Raw genomic sequence first — 15,096 nt, 5'->3', positions numbered from 1 at the left:
CTGTTTAATAGTTGACACCAAAATATATGATCTACAGTAGCTTTGTCTGCATGGGATCTCAGACGGACTGGGGTACATTCTAGAAAGTTCATCATTAGAGCAATGCAGATGATATTAAACCTTGAATTGTATGAGACACTGTCTAGAGCAGATAGAGGTGGGAATACGTCCAGGCAGCGTTGCCAGAACTCCCTCAGTAATCTCTCATCCAGATCCTGTTCCCAAGCTATTCTTGTTTTCAGCTATTGCGAAGGATCATTATTCTGAATCATGAAATATATTTCTGAAATATTTTTCTTTGCATTGGGACTCAGTGCAATTATCACATCTATGACATTATTTACCGGTGGAGATGGGAGAGGAAAATGTTTACTGACAAAAACTTAAAAGTTGTATAAATCTAAAAAAGTGTGTTTTTGGAATATCATAATTTGTATGTGAACTTGAAATGTTGTAGAAGAAAATATATTTTTGATGCTTGAACAATAGTCACATTTGTACAGAAATACTTTATATTAAGAATCTAAAAAGTTCTTCGCTATAATGTGATTTATATTGTAATAGCTAGTGTATTAGTGTTAAAACAGAACAACACAAAGCCAGAATAAACCACACACCATCTTGTTTTGATTGCTCAAAGTTTTATTTTTGCTAAGCCAAAGAACAGAAGAAAGTTTTGCTAAGATGATTCTTTCCTATAACTCATTCAGTTGATCGTATTACAGAGAGACAATTCAGCTGCTGTTTGCTTGTTGCTTTATTCCTTAGGTTGCATTAAAGAGAGAAATGATATGAAGAAAAGATGCAGAAATATTTTTTGGGTTTTCTATGAAGATGCAAAAAGACAGGTAAACAGAAACTCCTAGCATTCATCCTCCACTGGTTCTGTTTTACACATCAGGCCTCTTGGGGAACCTCAACGTCTTCTGAGTTTCTTGACACAGACAGAAGGCCGACCGTGATGACACCACAAGTCATCCCAGCACTTTGCACCTAGAAGCAAGAGAACAAATATGAGTCGAACATCACGTACTGAAAACCCTGAAGTGACCGACGCAGTATTGTGAAAATGATTGGAAAGGATGATGAAATAAACCTTCTTGCCACAAAAATGTATATAAACTCCTGCTGTTGATGCAGTAAATTTACAGTTAAAACCAGATATTTACATACACAAATGAAAACACACAATTTTTCTTTTTCTTTAGTTAAATAAGTTCAAACTTCTCTTCTTTTAGGTCATTTAGAATTAACTGAAATTATTTATTTTCAATTAGTGCCAGAAAACTAAACCATTTGAGAGACCATTTTTGTCATTTTCAAATTCAGAAGTTCACATACAATGTAAACATTTAGGTTCATACAGTTTAAAAGACAATTATCCCTGACATTAACCCAAATGCATGAAAATATCTGAATAAGAAGAAAGTCACAAGAAGAATTTCTAATAAATATTCTTAAGTTTTTCATCGCAATTTCCCAAATAGAAATAATTTTGGTAATTCTAGCCGACCGAAAACAACAGAAGTTTCGTCTGATTTAACTTCTGATGTGTGTACAAAAAGTCTACATGCAGAATAAATAAGCTTTTCACCCTCAAGCCCTTTTATCAACTGAAAAAACAGACGGATGTGATATTTTCTTTTACCTGAATAGTTCATCTGCAAACAGTGCTGGCTGCGTCCAGCATTATCAGGCTGCCCTCGACACCAGTTTGTGTACCTCATAGGACTTCCATCGCTCCACAACCAGGTTCTCTCCTAGAATCGTTTTCAGTACATTACACATTTCATTCAGTATTTCACAAAATAAATACATAAAGTGTACTGGCAAAAGTACCTGCTGTGCATCAGTGCCTCCAATCCAAGCTTCCCTGGAATTACGACTTGCTGCACGTATCAGAACCTGAACCCGGCGGTACTCGTACACGTTGCGAATTGATGCAAGGTTTGCTCCCATGGACAGACAGTTTTTCTACAGAAAAACATGACAATTTTCTGAGGTATTAGCTGGGTTTTGTTAATCAAGAACAGTGAAATAAAAGAGATCAAAGGAACATAAGAGAACATTTCTTTTGAAAATCACCTCAGCATTCGCCCAAGTCATGGATGTGGCAACATAGCGAAAGCAGCGACCGTTGATTTTAGTCCAACCCCAAGGACAGCAGTTATAATACGGGTATGGGTGATATCGTCCTGAAGACAAACAAATACAGACTTCCAGTGAAGAGGTGTATGTCAGCGGTGAACTGACTCCAGTTTCCTGGCTGATCAATATTTAAAAAGCTTAACCTGCCGAGTCCGATTTTAGATGAAACTGATTTTTTTTTGTCTGAAATGAAAGCAGTATTTAATGCAAACGTGCAGACCTGCCATTTTAGGCAGGTCTGTCAGTCAAATCTCTCTCATGGCAGAGCAGAAGAAACCAGAGATTGATCTGCTCATGTGGATAAGACCTGTTTCAACTCCCAAAATCAACAAAATAGGTGCAGATTTTTCAACCGGCTGGTTTATCAGTGACCCATAGTGTAAATGGCATTAGTCTTAATGATGCAACATCTATTAAAAATTATAAATCCCTTGAGGATAATTACCCAGAGACACTTGTGCAAACCAAAGCCATGATGTGTGTACATTGCAAGCAGTAGTGAAGACATTAAAGTAATAAATCTATGAAATATGCTGACGAAAAAGTATTTATGTTATAGTAAAGTATACTACAAGAAGATATGTCATATTTACTATGGATCAGAATTGGGGTTCTAAGCAGTCACAGCTAGGAAATAAGAAAACAGTGACAAAAACACCAAGTAATGTTTATCAGTAGATCCATGATCTGGGCAGCTGTAGATACTTTAACCTGGAGTTAGTTTGTGTTTCTGTGTTTTAGTAACTTAAGCAGGGCTCTATAATGAATAAATACTCACTGCAAAGCCTGAACCTGAGACCACTGGTCATAGCCACCATGGAAAAGACCAGGAGGAACACAGCCGACAACTTCATGATGGAGATGAAGTGATGAGGCACGCTGATGGCAAATTGAAATAAAGCATACATGTTAATAAAATTCAAACAGTATTGATTGAAAAATGAGCAGAAATCTGGTCAGCAAACCTGATGAAGGATGATCTGTCTTCTTAACCAGGAGGCACCTTCTACCTTCACTGCAGAATCACTGGATACTTATAGAGCTTCTGATCTTGACACAACATGAGGAAATGACACAGATAAAATTTCAACAGAATTGCTCTCCATAACCAGGTCTAGTTCATACCTTGCCTCATCATTCACCATTGACCAAAACCAAACCTGGTCTTTGTCCTTGTCATGGCTGTGACAGTTGCAGCACGAAAGGTCTTGGTAATTGAGCAACAACTAAGGCCTACACTTTGACACACCGTTTGTTGATCTTTGCTTCCACCTACAATCATAAATGCTATTTATTTTGCTTGCGGTGTCTATCATTCAATTTTCACTTAGAATACGAGACTTAATACTCAAGTGTACTGACTGCTTATACTCTTGACAAATTCCTTTTATTTCTCACAATCCTAATGAAAACTAGCCTAACTAGTTTTCATTGTTTGTAACCTAGCTCTGTTTCTTTTCTGTCAGCTCACCTGTCAGTGTGGGACAGAGAATAGCTGTCACATCATGGTGTTTCATGAAAAAACAGTTTGATGTGAACACAAGACACCAGGGAGTTTACTGTACACGTACTTGGTTGTTGAAATTTATTGTTCGGTGGACATGTATGGCAGATGTCATGTTCTAGTCTGTGTTCTAGTTTGCCTCGAGTACGTGACCTATTGACCTGACATTCAATTATGGACTGATGGAGGAAGCCAGGATACCCAGAGAGAAGGCAACAAACTAATCAACTACTCTACTGTGTTACCTTGGAAACAACGTTAAAAGGTTTAAGTACAATAAAAACATAACCAATTGGTAAAATGTAGTTTAAATTTCTTAATCTGATTAAAAAAGGAGACTTGGGTGGAAAAAAACATGCCTAAGATAAAATCAGAATATAAATGAAGAACTGTCATTTTGTGTTTCTTCACATTCTCAGGGTTTTATAAACTGCTAAGTCATCATTACTAAGGTCTACACTATGTGGTATCTAAACATGAATATTCATATCGTTCATGAATCCTCTGCTAAAACTATGGTTTGAATTTCAGTTTTATATTGTTACAGCACAATGCCTGAATTTGTAATGTAATTAAATTACAAGCAGGTGAACAATTTACTGTCTTTTACCAACTTAGCACTTTTGGTAGCATTTGAATTTAATTAAGAATGTCAGATAACTTAATACAAATTCCTGCTACATTTAAGTACAATGGATCCCTGGTATTCACAGGTTTGCACCAGAGGTACCCTTGAGCTAACATCCACACATATTTGACCTCCCCTGTTTATAGCTGCTATTTTACTATTTCATACATCTTAATAAGTACATAATTTTCTCCAGGTTCTTACTGAACCTCCATTGAAATGGCTGCATTTGTTTCAGGAACAAGGTTACAGTAAAAACAATGACCTTGATGTGTTTGGGGTCATTTTTGACCCGGTTTTTAGAAAATGGTTTGAAAACAATAATTTTTGCCCAAACTGAAACCCGTCACATCACTGACACTTTTAGCCATCAGGCCACTGACAAGCTCTTCTCCCTTTAATAGCTCTATTTAGGGCTTCTCTTTTCACATGTTGGTAAACTAAAGAACATAACCAGACATGCTTGAGATGCAGACAAAATTCCAGGTGGACCCTGGACAGGTCGCCAGTCTGTCGCAGGGCAACACAAACACAGAGGACATAACATCATCCATGCACATTCCCACTCCTAGGGACCGCTTAGAGTGACCTATTGACCTGACCTCCATGTTTTGGACTGTTGATGGAAGCCAGGCTCCCCAGAGAGAAAACATGCTATGAACAAACTGCATTCTTGTCATAAGACAACAATCCCAACAACCACTCTACCAAAAGGTTAAAATAGGATTTTAAAAAAGTATTCAATTGGTAAAATGTAGTTTAAATTAAGGAGACTTTGGTGAGAAAGACATAAGAGTTAAAATCAGAATATAAATTAGGAACTGTCATTTTGTGTTGCTTCACCTTCTCAGGGTTTTATAAACTGCTAAGTTATTCTTACTAAGGTTTACACTATGTGGTATCTAAACATGAATATTCATGTTGCTCATGAATCCTCTGCAAAAACTATGTTATATATTCCTTCACAGTTTAAAAAATATTAACAAATTAATCAGCCACTTTAGTTAGATTTGATTAATATGATTAATATCCAAATAGTTTTTTGTTGCTTTGTATAGCTTTCTAGACTTAAAAAAGCTCTTGATCAGAAAACGGAACCACTTATTAGCTTCTAAGTCACCTTCCTTTGCTACCTAACAAAACAGAACTTTTTGAAGTTCTTTTAATAACCGGACCTCCAGTATCTTGGCTGTGCCTAGAACTGCACATTTCTGGACTGAGATGTCTGATGTTGTTCCTGGGATCTGTTTTAGCCACTGCTCTAGTTTGGGGGTGACTGCCCCGAGGGCCCCGATGACCACAGGCACCACTGTGGTCTTCACCTTCCAGGTCTTTTCCAGTTCCTCTCTGAGGCCCTGGTATTTCTCCAGTTTCTCCTGCTCCTTTTTCCTGATGTTGCAGTCGCTTGGTATTGCTACATCCACCACAACGGCTTTCCTCTGTTCTTTATCCACCACCACAATGTCCGGTTGGTTCTCCATTACCATTTTGTCTGTCTGGATTTGAAAGTCCCACAGGATCTTAGCTCAGTCATTCTCCACCACCTTTGGGGGTGTTCCCCACTTTGATCTCGGGGCTTCCAGTCCATATTCTGCACAGATGTTCCTGTACACTATGTCCGCCACTTGGTTATGTCGTTCCATGTACACTTTCCCTGCCAGCATCTTGCACCCTGCTGTTATGTGCTGGACTGTCTCAGGGTCCTCCTTGAGCAACCTACACCTTGGGTCTTGTCTGGTGTGGTAGATCTGATCCTCTATTGCTCTGGTGTTTAGGGCCTGTTCCTGTGCAGCCAGGATGAGAGCCTCTGTGCTGTCCTTGAGTGCAGCTTTCTCCAGCCATTGGTAGGATTTCCTGATATCAACCACTTCAGATATATCTAATTCATAATCATTTCAGTGCACCAAGTGCACCACAGGCATATCCTAACAAGAAAAGTCTGGATAACGTTTAAGTTTCTGGGATTCAGATGCTGATATCAGAACATCTGAAACCAACCAACTGTTTTCAGCACTTAACTTCAACCTCAGTAACCAGGCCGTCTAAAGACCTTAGTGGTGTTATCTTTGTCCAGATTGCATCTTTGACAGGAGTCCTTTAAACCACACCAGTTCAATCAGTTAAATGACTCAACCGCTTAAGATAACAGTCTGTTATCTTAAGACTGCTCAAGACTTAAGGACCGCTTAAGACTGTTATCTTAAGCGGTCCTGGTAACAGTTAAGTCAAGTTTCCTGAAATCCAATAATTTGTCACCTCTGGTAAAATAAAAATGATCATGGCTTCTTGAGGTCTGGTTATGATTAAGCTACTAAAATGTGAAGGTATTAATACATGTAATGACCCGTTGGTTGAGAACTCAACACTTTTCTAAAATCAATCATTTAACTCCGGTAAGTCAGTATATGCCCCAGTGACAGCAAACACAGCATGGGGTCTGTGTGAACAGGATTTCATGCGTTTCCTTAAATTTAAATGTAGCAACAATTCATACAACATCTTAGGTTAGCCTGAAAATGCAACATAGGCCATTTTCACAAACTAAATCCATCAGGTAGTTTCCAAAAATATTGAAATATTGAGCTAATTTGTGAACAATGTTTATAGATATCTTTTGGGAAATCTGCCAGTAGACTGTAAAGGTTGTAAGAGTGGAAAGATGACTGAAGCTCAGTTCTCTGCTGCACCAAAGCCACCCTTCTCTGAATTAAAGTGACTCGTTAAGCAAACTCTTGTTTTCTCCCTTTTTTCTGCTGCTGGTTGAAGAAGCTGAAGCCGTTAGACTTGCCGGTTGCATCTTGGACTCTGGTTGACCTTTAACTCACATCTTTAACCTAGTTTGAGAATGAAAACTGCTTTTTTTTTTTGTTTTAATCACTAATGAAGTTTGGGATGTCTGCGTTAAAGTCTAGTGTGGTTGGGTAGAGGGAATGATTTGGAGAAACTGGGGGATTGTTGGTTGGTCATTCTGGCAAAAAGCAGGATGTTTCACGATCTTCATTGTCCTTTGTTGATAGTCTCATTCTACTGGAGAATGGTCCGACTTTGCTCCATCTCATCATTCACATCTGAAGCTCAGCTCTTGCTGCTGCTGGTTGCTAGTCTTATGTTTGATTACATCTTTGTCAGAAACTGTTTTTGCTGAGTTGCAGAAATAAAAACAAAAAGGAAATTTCCTTTTTGTGACTGTAAGAGAAAGACTAGTGAGAGGAATCCAGGACTCATGTAACCAGGAGCTCCAAGTCCCAGCAGCTGACACTGGAGTCTCTACAACAATTGTTGCCTGGGTTTTTGCATCATGGTGAAGCAGCAATGAGGACGTCACTGTTGAAGAAAACACAAACCAAAGCTTGACTGGAGTTTGGCAAGTGGAATGTGGTCAAGAGGAAGAAAGTTCTTTGGTCTGATGAGATGAAAATGGCACTTCATGCCTGTTAGACTGGATGCCCGTCACTCTGCAGGATTCTACGACCCGATTCCTCTGTGTTGATCCTCTTGTTCTGTTCATAACCTTTTCCAGACTTAGACGATATTAGATACATTTACAAAGCTAATGCTAGTCACTGGTAGCAACTGATCTAAACACGGACTGAGATGAGAGCTGACGCCGATACAGGACTTATCAGTTTGACTGTGACTGCAAACTAATAGTGATGGGCAACTGAATCCTGGCTTCGAGGCGTGTACCGAGTAAAAAGGGGGCGTGACAGATGAAGCCCTGCTTCAAGGCTTGTGTTGTCTTGCTGAAAACCACTTGACTGGCACCAAACGAAGCCTCACATTTCACGTGACTGCTTCATTGTGCGTGTCGGTTTTCAAAATAAAAACGCGATGAGCCGCGCTGCTTCATGGGTTGTTGTCCATTTAGTCGAGCATCAGGGGAGAATATTTGTCTTCAGTGGCCAAAATAAAATGAACATTGACCGACATATATTTGATGTGTATTGATGATGCCACTCATCAAAATGTAATGTTTGTTTCTGCTTTTCTCAATTGTAGATTATGTTTTTATTATAACTATATTTGTGATTTTATTATGTAAATTTCTTTGAACTGCATTGTTGCTGAAATGTGCTACACAAGTAAACTTGATTAATTTTCTGAAATGGAGCCAGCAAGAGGAAAATCTCTGGCATCTGGGAAAACTTTGAGATGATCCTCACAATAAAATTCTTCTTAGAGAATAATTAACCCTCCACCTCCCAATTTCTGCAAAGTTCCACTATTATTTGTAGTCTGATTAGCAACGATATATCAGTGTTGCACAGAAGAAACATATTTAATCCTGTTGCAGAACTAAAATTCAACATGTAGCTAAATATAAGGGATCAGAGTCAATTATAAATCCAAGAAAAAGTGAACATCCCAACAGGCACTGCACTCCCAAGACACTAAAGCATCAAATGTCTTTGTCTAATCCATCTATGACGGATGAAGAAAACCCAACAACCACTGATTGCCAAGGATTAGATTGCTACAAATCATTTTAATAATTAAAACATGACAATTAAATATGGCTTCATATTTAATTGTCATGGCGGAGTTTAGTAACAGAAGTTACTAAACATGAGTTTGATGAAAACTTGGGGACAATATTGCATTTACAAATTTTTGGAAGTATTATCTGAGTGACAAGGTTGTTACAGTTTCACCAGCAGATGTCACTAGTGAGTGATGAATGAAGCAGTGAGTAATGAACCTTTTGGCAAAGGGTTGGGATTCTTCATTGCTTCATGAGGCTTAATTTGCCCATCACTAAATAACCGAGACGTACGACAATCTGACTCACTATGACAACACTCGACAGTAGACAAGGATCCAGCAAGAGACCAAGACAACAGGTGGGATTAAATACACATGGAGGGTAATCAGGGAACAAGACACATCTGCGAACAATTAAGGGTAAAGAGACAGAACACCGCAAAGACTCAAAGGGAACAGAACTAAGAATACACAACTAAAGTAAAACACAGGCAGCACTTTTTATCCAGGAGCAAGAAAATAAATCACTTAATAAAAACCATCTATATCAAAAAAATTATTGAAAAGGTTGATCAACTAAAACATTTTGCCTTTTTATGTTTGTGCTGTTAATTCAGTAGCTGAGTTTACAGTTAAACTAAGATGTTTAGAAAACCAGCAAACGAGTCCTGATGCAACCTGAAAGAACAGACCTGTGTGGTATTTGGCTTTACCTGTCCAGTTCATCTGCAAACAGTGCTGTTTTCCTCTATAATTATTAGGTTCTTTCAGACACCAGTTTGTGTAAATCATTGGTCTTCCATCGTTTCAAAACCAAATCTTCTCCTGCAAGACAAAGTTCAGCAGATAAGTTTCATTCAATGTTTCACAAAATACTTAAAAAATAAAGTGTGCTGGCAAAAATACCTGCTGTGCATCAGAGCCTCCAAGCCATGTGGATTTGGACTGACTACTTGCTTTTACTATCAGAGCCTGAATTCGACGGTACTCGTTTATCATCTACTGATGCGAGGTTTGCCCCCATGGCCAGACAGTTTTTCTACAGATAAACACGCAACAATTAGCTGAAGAAGTAGTTGGACTTTGTTACAGAAGAACTGTGAAATAAAAGAAACCAAAAAAAAAAATAAGAATACAATGTGTTCGGAAATCACCTCAGCTGTTGCCCAACTCATGCGTCTGGAAACGTAGCGGAAACAACGATTCTTGATCAGAGTCCAGCCAGAAGGACAATAAATAGATCTCTGCTGCAAGTCAACTTGATCTGATGAACATATGCAGAGTTCAGATCAGGTGCATGTGGCATTGGTTTTATAAAGACCTTATTTTATGCCATAACATCAAAATGATGCCACAAATCCGTTAATGACAACAGTGATACTTGTGCAAACCAAAACTGATCCACTGCAAGGAGCAGTGGAGACATTTTAACCATTTTATGCATAGTGGTCACTACAGTGGACAGCTATCTAAAAGCCATTTTCTTGTACTTCTTGTGGGTTTTTATGTTATAAATGAACACAGACCTGTTAAGTGAGCACTAATGCATCATAAAAAACAGTATTAACTACTGGCCATCAGCCTCAAATACAAGGAACTACTTTTGTTAAATCCAATATGGCCGACAGACCAAACAGCATGCCGACCCGGTCCCTCCTACTGTAGACGAGTCTTGCAGGTAAAAAAAAAAAAAAAAAGTGACATCAGATAACCCCTAAAGAACAATACTACTTATGTATTTTTCAAATAACTTTGAATTTGGAGAAAATTACAATTGATCACCTAAAAAAATATAGTTTTCTTTTCCTACCTTTTTTATGCCTCAAGAAAATTAAAAAAATTGGAAAAAATCCTGACACAAAAGATCATAATTCATGCATGAAAGGGTTAAGATAAGTCCATTAAATAGTCTGAAGACAAAGTATGCGTTGTTTTAATAAAGTATACTACAAGAAGATGTATGTCTCATATTCCCAAGGTGTGACACTCAGGAAATAAAAAAAATTAAAAAAAACATGACAAAAAAATCTGAAACAGCTGTGGATATTTTAAACTGGAGTTAATGTGTTTGTATTTTAGTCCCTTTATGGTTGGATTTCTGACTGAGCATTTAGGAAATAAACCGACAAACATCCACTGACTGTCACCAGGAGCGCCACCATCAGGGACAGCTGTAAATATTTAAAACAGGAATTAGTGCGTTTTAGTCACTTTATGACGGCTTTGTATTTAATGCATACTCACAATCAGCAATGGTCAATCAGCAATTGGCTTCACAAAGCCAAAGCGTCATGGTAAAGCAGCAATGAGGAAGTCACTGTTGAAGAAAACATGCACCAAGGCTAGTCTAGAGTTTGCCAGGTGGAAGAAAATTCTTTGGTACGATGAGATGAAAATGGCGCTTCTAGACAGGAAGCTCGTCACTCTGCTGGATTCTACTATTGATTCCAATCCGACTCCTGAGTTCTTGTTTTGCTTATAACCCTGACCATTCTGAGACATTATTGGATACATCCAAAGCTTGTCATTTATGCCATGCGTTGACATGAATCTGCAGTTTTGTGAGATCATTTATTCAAAATGGGGACTGGAGAGCATATATTTTAATGTGCAAGTCACGTCTTAGCGTTGCAGCTCAATTTCTCTAAAACCTGCATACACATCACTCCATGCCACCTCCATCTTGTCCTTTTCAAGATGGAGGTGTCCTTTTCAACTGACTGCATCATGGGATTTATGTTCAACTTAAGCCTAAAGTGAGCAAAAATACAACTGTGGAAGACCTGTGTGGTACTGGTACCACAGACCAAGCATCCAAAGCAACTACAGACTGATAACCCTGACTTGGCATCTGATCAAGAACCTTGAGAGGTCTGGACTCCAGCTTGACTTGAGAGAGACAAGTGGAGCGGCCTGGAGTTGACCACCACATGGATACTGGACCACCTTACTGAGGTCTTTGGGGTTGCAGGGGGCGCTACTGAAGAACTTTGACTCTGTAGCACATTAAGCCATCTCCTATGATGTATGTTGAAGCTGAGTGGAAGCAGCTGGATAATCTCACCAGGAAGGCCAGCTCCGTCTATGACCTTTGACCCAGTTCAGGTGGTGTGGGGGACTGAAGGACTCCGTCTCCCACACCAAGAAGCTGCTGAATGGAAGAAAACATGCCATTTTGACCATTTAATATTTTGCATTTAGTCAAATCAAAATAATTTCCTATGTGGAAACATCTATATGGAACAAAGCATTTACAAATTTGATCAAATGACTTGAGTTCATCTGTAAATTGACAAAATCAAAACATGGCGCCACATTCAACACCTGATTTACATCTACCATATCTTCTAAATACAAGCTATGCTAGATCCTCTGCATAATTATCTCCTCTTACATAAACCATATCAGTTCTTTTTCAATTTGGCTTTGAAGAGTTTTAAGCTTCTTTGGATTTTTTTCTCTCCATTGTTTTCCAGTTAGTGTTTTTCATTAACATTTCCTTTGGCTGTCATACAACAGGGTGTTTGGTGTTTATGAATAACTGCCTGGATAATTCAAGATAAACAAAATGGTAAAACCTTTTGTTTCAGCAGTCAGTGTTTGACCACAAGATGGTGCACTTTTTACATGAGGCAAAAAAAAAACAAAGGTTAAGATTTAAATCTAGAAGTGCAGCTATCATAAGCAAAACAATGTAGTAGGAATGTGATGCAAAAGAAATCCACAGGAATCGTTTCTTTTGCCTCAGAGATTTAATAAAACAATTTACCTTGTATGAACAATTTATTTGGCACAGATAAATTTAATAAATACATTTTTATTACAAGTTAGCTGAGGAACTAGTTCAGCATTGTTGTTTTGCCCTCAATTCATAAATTTATACCCACAATGAAAATCAACTCACTGATTTCCAGAGAAAAGTAAACCTTAAAAGTTACAATATACCAATCATATCCTACTTAAGGAACAGTTTTTTTTCATGCGCAGATGCATTAAAGTTGCAGGCAGCAGCTTCGGAAAGTCGAGTCGTGAGGCTCTTTCCTCCTCCTCTGATTCTCCATGTTGGTTCATCAATGTGCCAACAAATAGCTGAGAGAGATGGTGTTTAAAATCATCTTACTGAACATGACAGATGTGACATGATGTGGTGTTTTTGTGACTTACTCATCAATTGTATCCATCAGGGTCTGGAAAATGCTGCCCAGGAATAGCATGAAACCAATCACAGGTGGAACAAAAAATATTAAGTTCCAGCAAAGGGAGGCTGTGAACAAAGAAAAAACAAGTTATATGTTTCACTTATGACATGGGAAAAGTGTTGCTATAAGTGTGGGGGGGGGGGGGGGTAAAAAAAATAAATTCTAGTGCAACTTGCACTTATCAAAATTATGGAATCATCAACTTAAGACAAGCGGAAAAGTTTCTTGTAAGCTTGTTTTGCCTTATTTCAAGTGTACCAAGATATAATTGGTACACTTGAAACTAAACAGTAGAAACTAGACAAAAAAAGGTGAGATTGTGTTTTTAACAGTGTACCTGTAGTGACCCCTGACTATATCTGGGATGGCCATGTCCAGTCCTGAAGAACTACCATCCTGTGACCTTCAGATGCATCTCTGCTCCAACACATTGGATCACACCAATGGCTTGTTACCAGGTCTGACTGCTGATGAGGGAATTAAGACATTTGATTGTCGTTTGTCCTCATGTGTTCAGGAGAAAAGCCAGATAATAGTTGCAGGCTGGTGGCTCTGAAGGACTGGACTTGAACATGCCGCTTCACATGTATATTTAAATGCTAAGAGTTAGTCAGGATTGATCTGAAAGGCTAAACAACAGTGGTGTGACACATGACTAGGACTAATATTTCAGTTATAGCAATACAATATTGATATCCAGGTCCAATACTCAATCCGAGTCACACTTTTTGCCTAAATGCCCTGAGACCTCCAGGGTGCACAATTACTTAAATTTTACTTTTCACTCGACTTTATTAAATACAGTGAAATAGGAAGTATTGTTTTCAGTGTTATTGGGTTGAAACGGGAACATTGAAACGTACCAAAGGTGCCTCCAAGTCTTGCATATCTACCGATTTCATAAACTATCATCCGCACAAGGAGCAACATGGCCGTCATCGACACAGTCAAAAGCAGCGCAAGGAAGATGACGTGAAGGCAAAAGACCAAAGTAGAAACTGCAAAGAAAATTAAACAAAACCAGGAAATTTTATATACAAAGCCCTCAAGACAATAATTTAGAATTGGTCATGTAATAAAAATATTCTGACATCTGTATTTTATAATGTAAAGCCAAAAAATGATGAATCCAAAGTGTGAAAGAAACATTTGAAACTAAATGCACTGCTCAAAAAAAAAAATAAAGGGAACACTTAAACACCACAATATAACTCCAAGTAAATCAAACTTCTGTGAAATCAAACTGTCCACTTAGGAAGCAACACTGATTGACCCGATGAGGGTCCCCGTGGTCAATCAGTGTTGCTTCCTAAGTGGACAGTTTGATTTCACAGAAGTTTGATTTACTTGGAGTTATATTGTGGTGTTTAAGTGTTCCCTTTATTATTTTGAGCAGTACATTTGTTTGCCATAAGACTTTGATTGCCCTCTAAATTAGCACTGATATTATTCTTATTTGACCTGTATAAAGAGAGCAAAGAAGAATTTGTTGTGTTAAATTAGAGCAAATACATTTTTCTAGGTTATTTCAAAGTTGTATAAATAAATGTTTCTTACCTTTGAACAACCAAAATTACAATCTTACCTGCAAAAGTCATCATAGAAGGCTTAGGTCAGAGTTTCCCTGTATACAAATCAAGCTTGCTTGCTTGTCAGTTGTTTCTCTTTCCCCTGTCCTTCAGACATATGACTGTGTTGATTAAGATAGTTTGCAGGAGAGATGACACAGCTGCTGCTGAGCTGAGACACCTCACACCTGATCATCATCACCCTGATCTCCAGTTAGTGATGGGCGTCTGAATCCAGGAGTACCGGGTGAAAAGGGGGCGTGTCAGATGAAGCCCGGCTTTGATTCTTGTGTCGTCTTGCTGAAAACCACGTGACTGACAACAAACGACCCCTGCATTGCATAGGTCACGTAGCTGATTCATTTTGCGTGTCGGTTTTCAAAATAAAAGCATGATGAGCCGTGGCGCTTCATGGGTTATTATATTTGATTGCACATCAGAGTAGTATTTGTCTTCAGCAGTGGCCGAAATAAAAGGAACCTTGAACAACATAGTTCATGTTTATTAATGATTTTAATGATCACATTCATCAAAATGTAATGTTTGTTACCAGTTTTCTCAATTGTT

At 38.3% G+C, this 15,096-nt stretch overlaps 1 protein-coding gene and 1 long non-coding RNA gene across 5 annotated transcripts in view; one reads left to right on the top strand and one right to left on the bottom strand.

Moving 5' to 3' along the window:
* The window catches only part of LOC145548954 (uncharacterized), a 120,645-nt gene that overhangs the window by 38,042 nt on the left and 67,507 nt on the right, over positions 1 to 15,096 (top strand). The gene's annotated exons all lie outside the window — the stretch shown is intronic.
* LOC108166065 (galactose-specific lectin nattectin-like) lies at positions 622 to 14,798 on the bottom strand. 4 transcript variants are annotated; one of them, XM_081599610.1, is made up of 9 exons: positions 9,917 to 10,040; positions 9,669 to 9,801; positions 9,476 to 9,587; positions 3,114 to 3,193; positions 2,927 to 3,027; positions 2,086 to 2,195; positions 1,840 to 1,974; positions 1,649 to 1,760; positions 622 to 993 (listed from the first exon to the last, which is right to left on the bottom strand). In XM_081599610.1, the coding sequence occupies exons 5-9, from the start codon at positions 3,000 to 3,002 to the stop codon at positions 917 to 919; spliced, it is 510 nt and encodes a 169-aa protein (XP_081455736.1). In that variant the 5' UTR covers positions 3,003 to 3,027; positions 3,114 to 3,193; positions 9,476 to 9,587; positions 9,669 to 9,801; positions 9,917 to 10,040; the 3' UTR covers positions 622 to 916. The 4 variants fall into 4 exon arrangements, 3 of the variants coding, with proteins under 3 accessions (XP_081455736.1, XP_081455735.1, XP_081455737.1); XM_081599609.1 differs by having other exon boundaries at positions 3,114 to 3,198; positions 9,917 to 10,039; XR_014084697.1 differs by lacking the exons at positions 622 to 993; positions 1,649 to 1,760; positions 1,840 to 1,974; ... (1 more) ...; positions 2,927 to 3,027; positions 3,114 to 3,193 and adding exons at positions 11,007 to 11,079; positions 11,827 to 12,851; positions 12,927 to 13,026; positions 13,825 to 13,959; positions 14,547 to 14,798 and having other exon boundaries at positions 8,861 to 9,587; positions 9,917 to 10,933.

This window comes from Poecilia reticulata, chromosome 18 (genome assembly GCF_904066995.2).
Source record: "Poecilia reticulata chromosome 18, P_reticulata-male-v2, whole genome shotgun sequence".
In the NCBI taxonomy this organism is placed as follows: domain Eukaryota; kingdom Metazoa; phylum Chordata; class Actinopteri; order Cyprinodontiformes; family Poeciliidae; genus Poecilia; species Poecilia reticulata.
The sequence above is the reverse complement of the archived record's forward strand: the minus strand, read 5'-3'. Positions and strand labels throughout refer to the sequence as shown.

What these genes read in the sequence shown, in the direction of transcription:
- LOC108166065 (XM_081599610.1), bottom strand. Translation starts at nt 3,002, where the DNA reads ATGAAGTTGTCGGCTGTGTTCCTCCTGGTCTTTTCCATGGTGGCTATG. An exon ending in TCTCAGGTTCAGGCTTTGCA is followed by an intron (nt 2,196 to 2,926) that starts GTGAGTATTTAT and finishes GTTTGTCTTCAG; the next exon opens with GACGATATCACCCATACCCG. An exon ending in TTTGCAGATGAACTATTCAG is followed by an intron (nt 994 to 1,648) that starts GTAAAAGAAAAT and finishes TCTTGCTTCTAG; the next exon opens with GTGCAAAGTGCTGGGATGAC.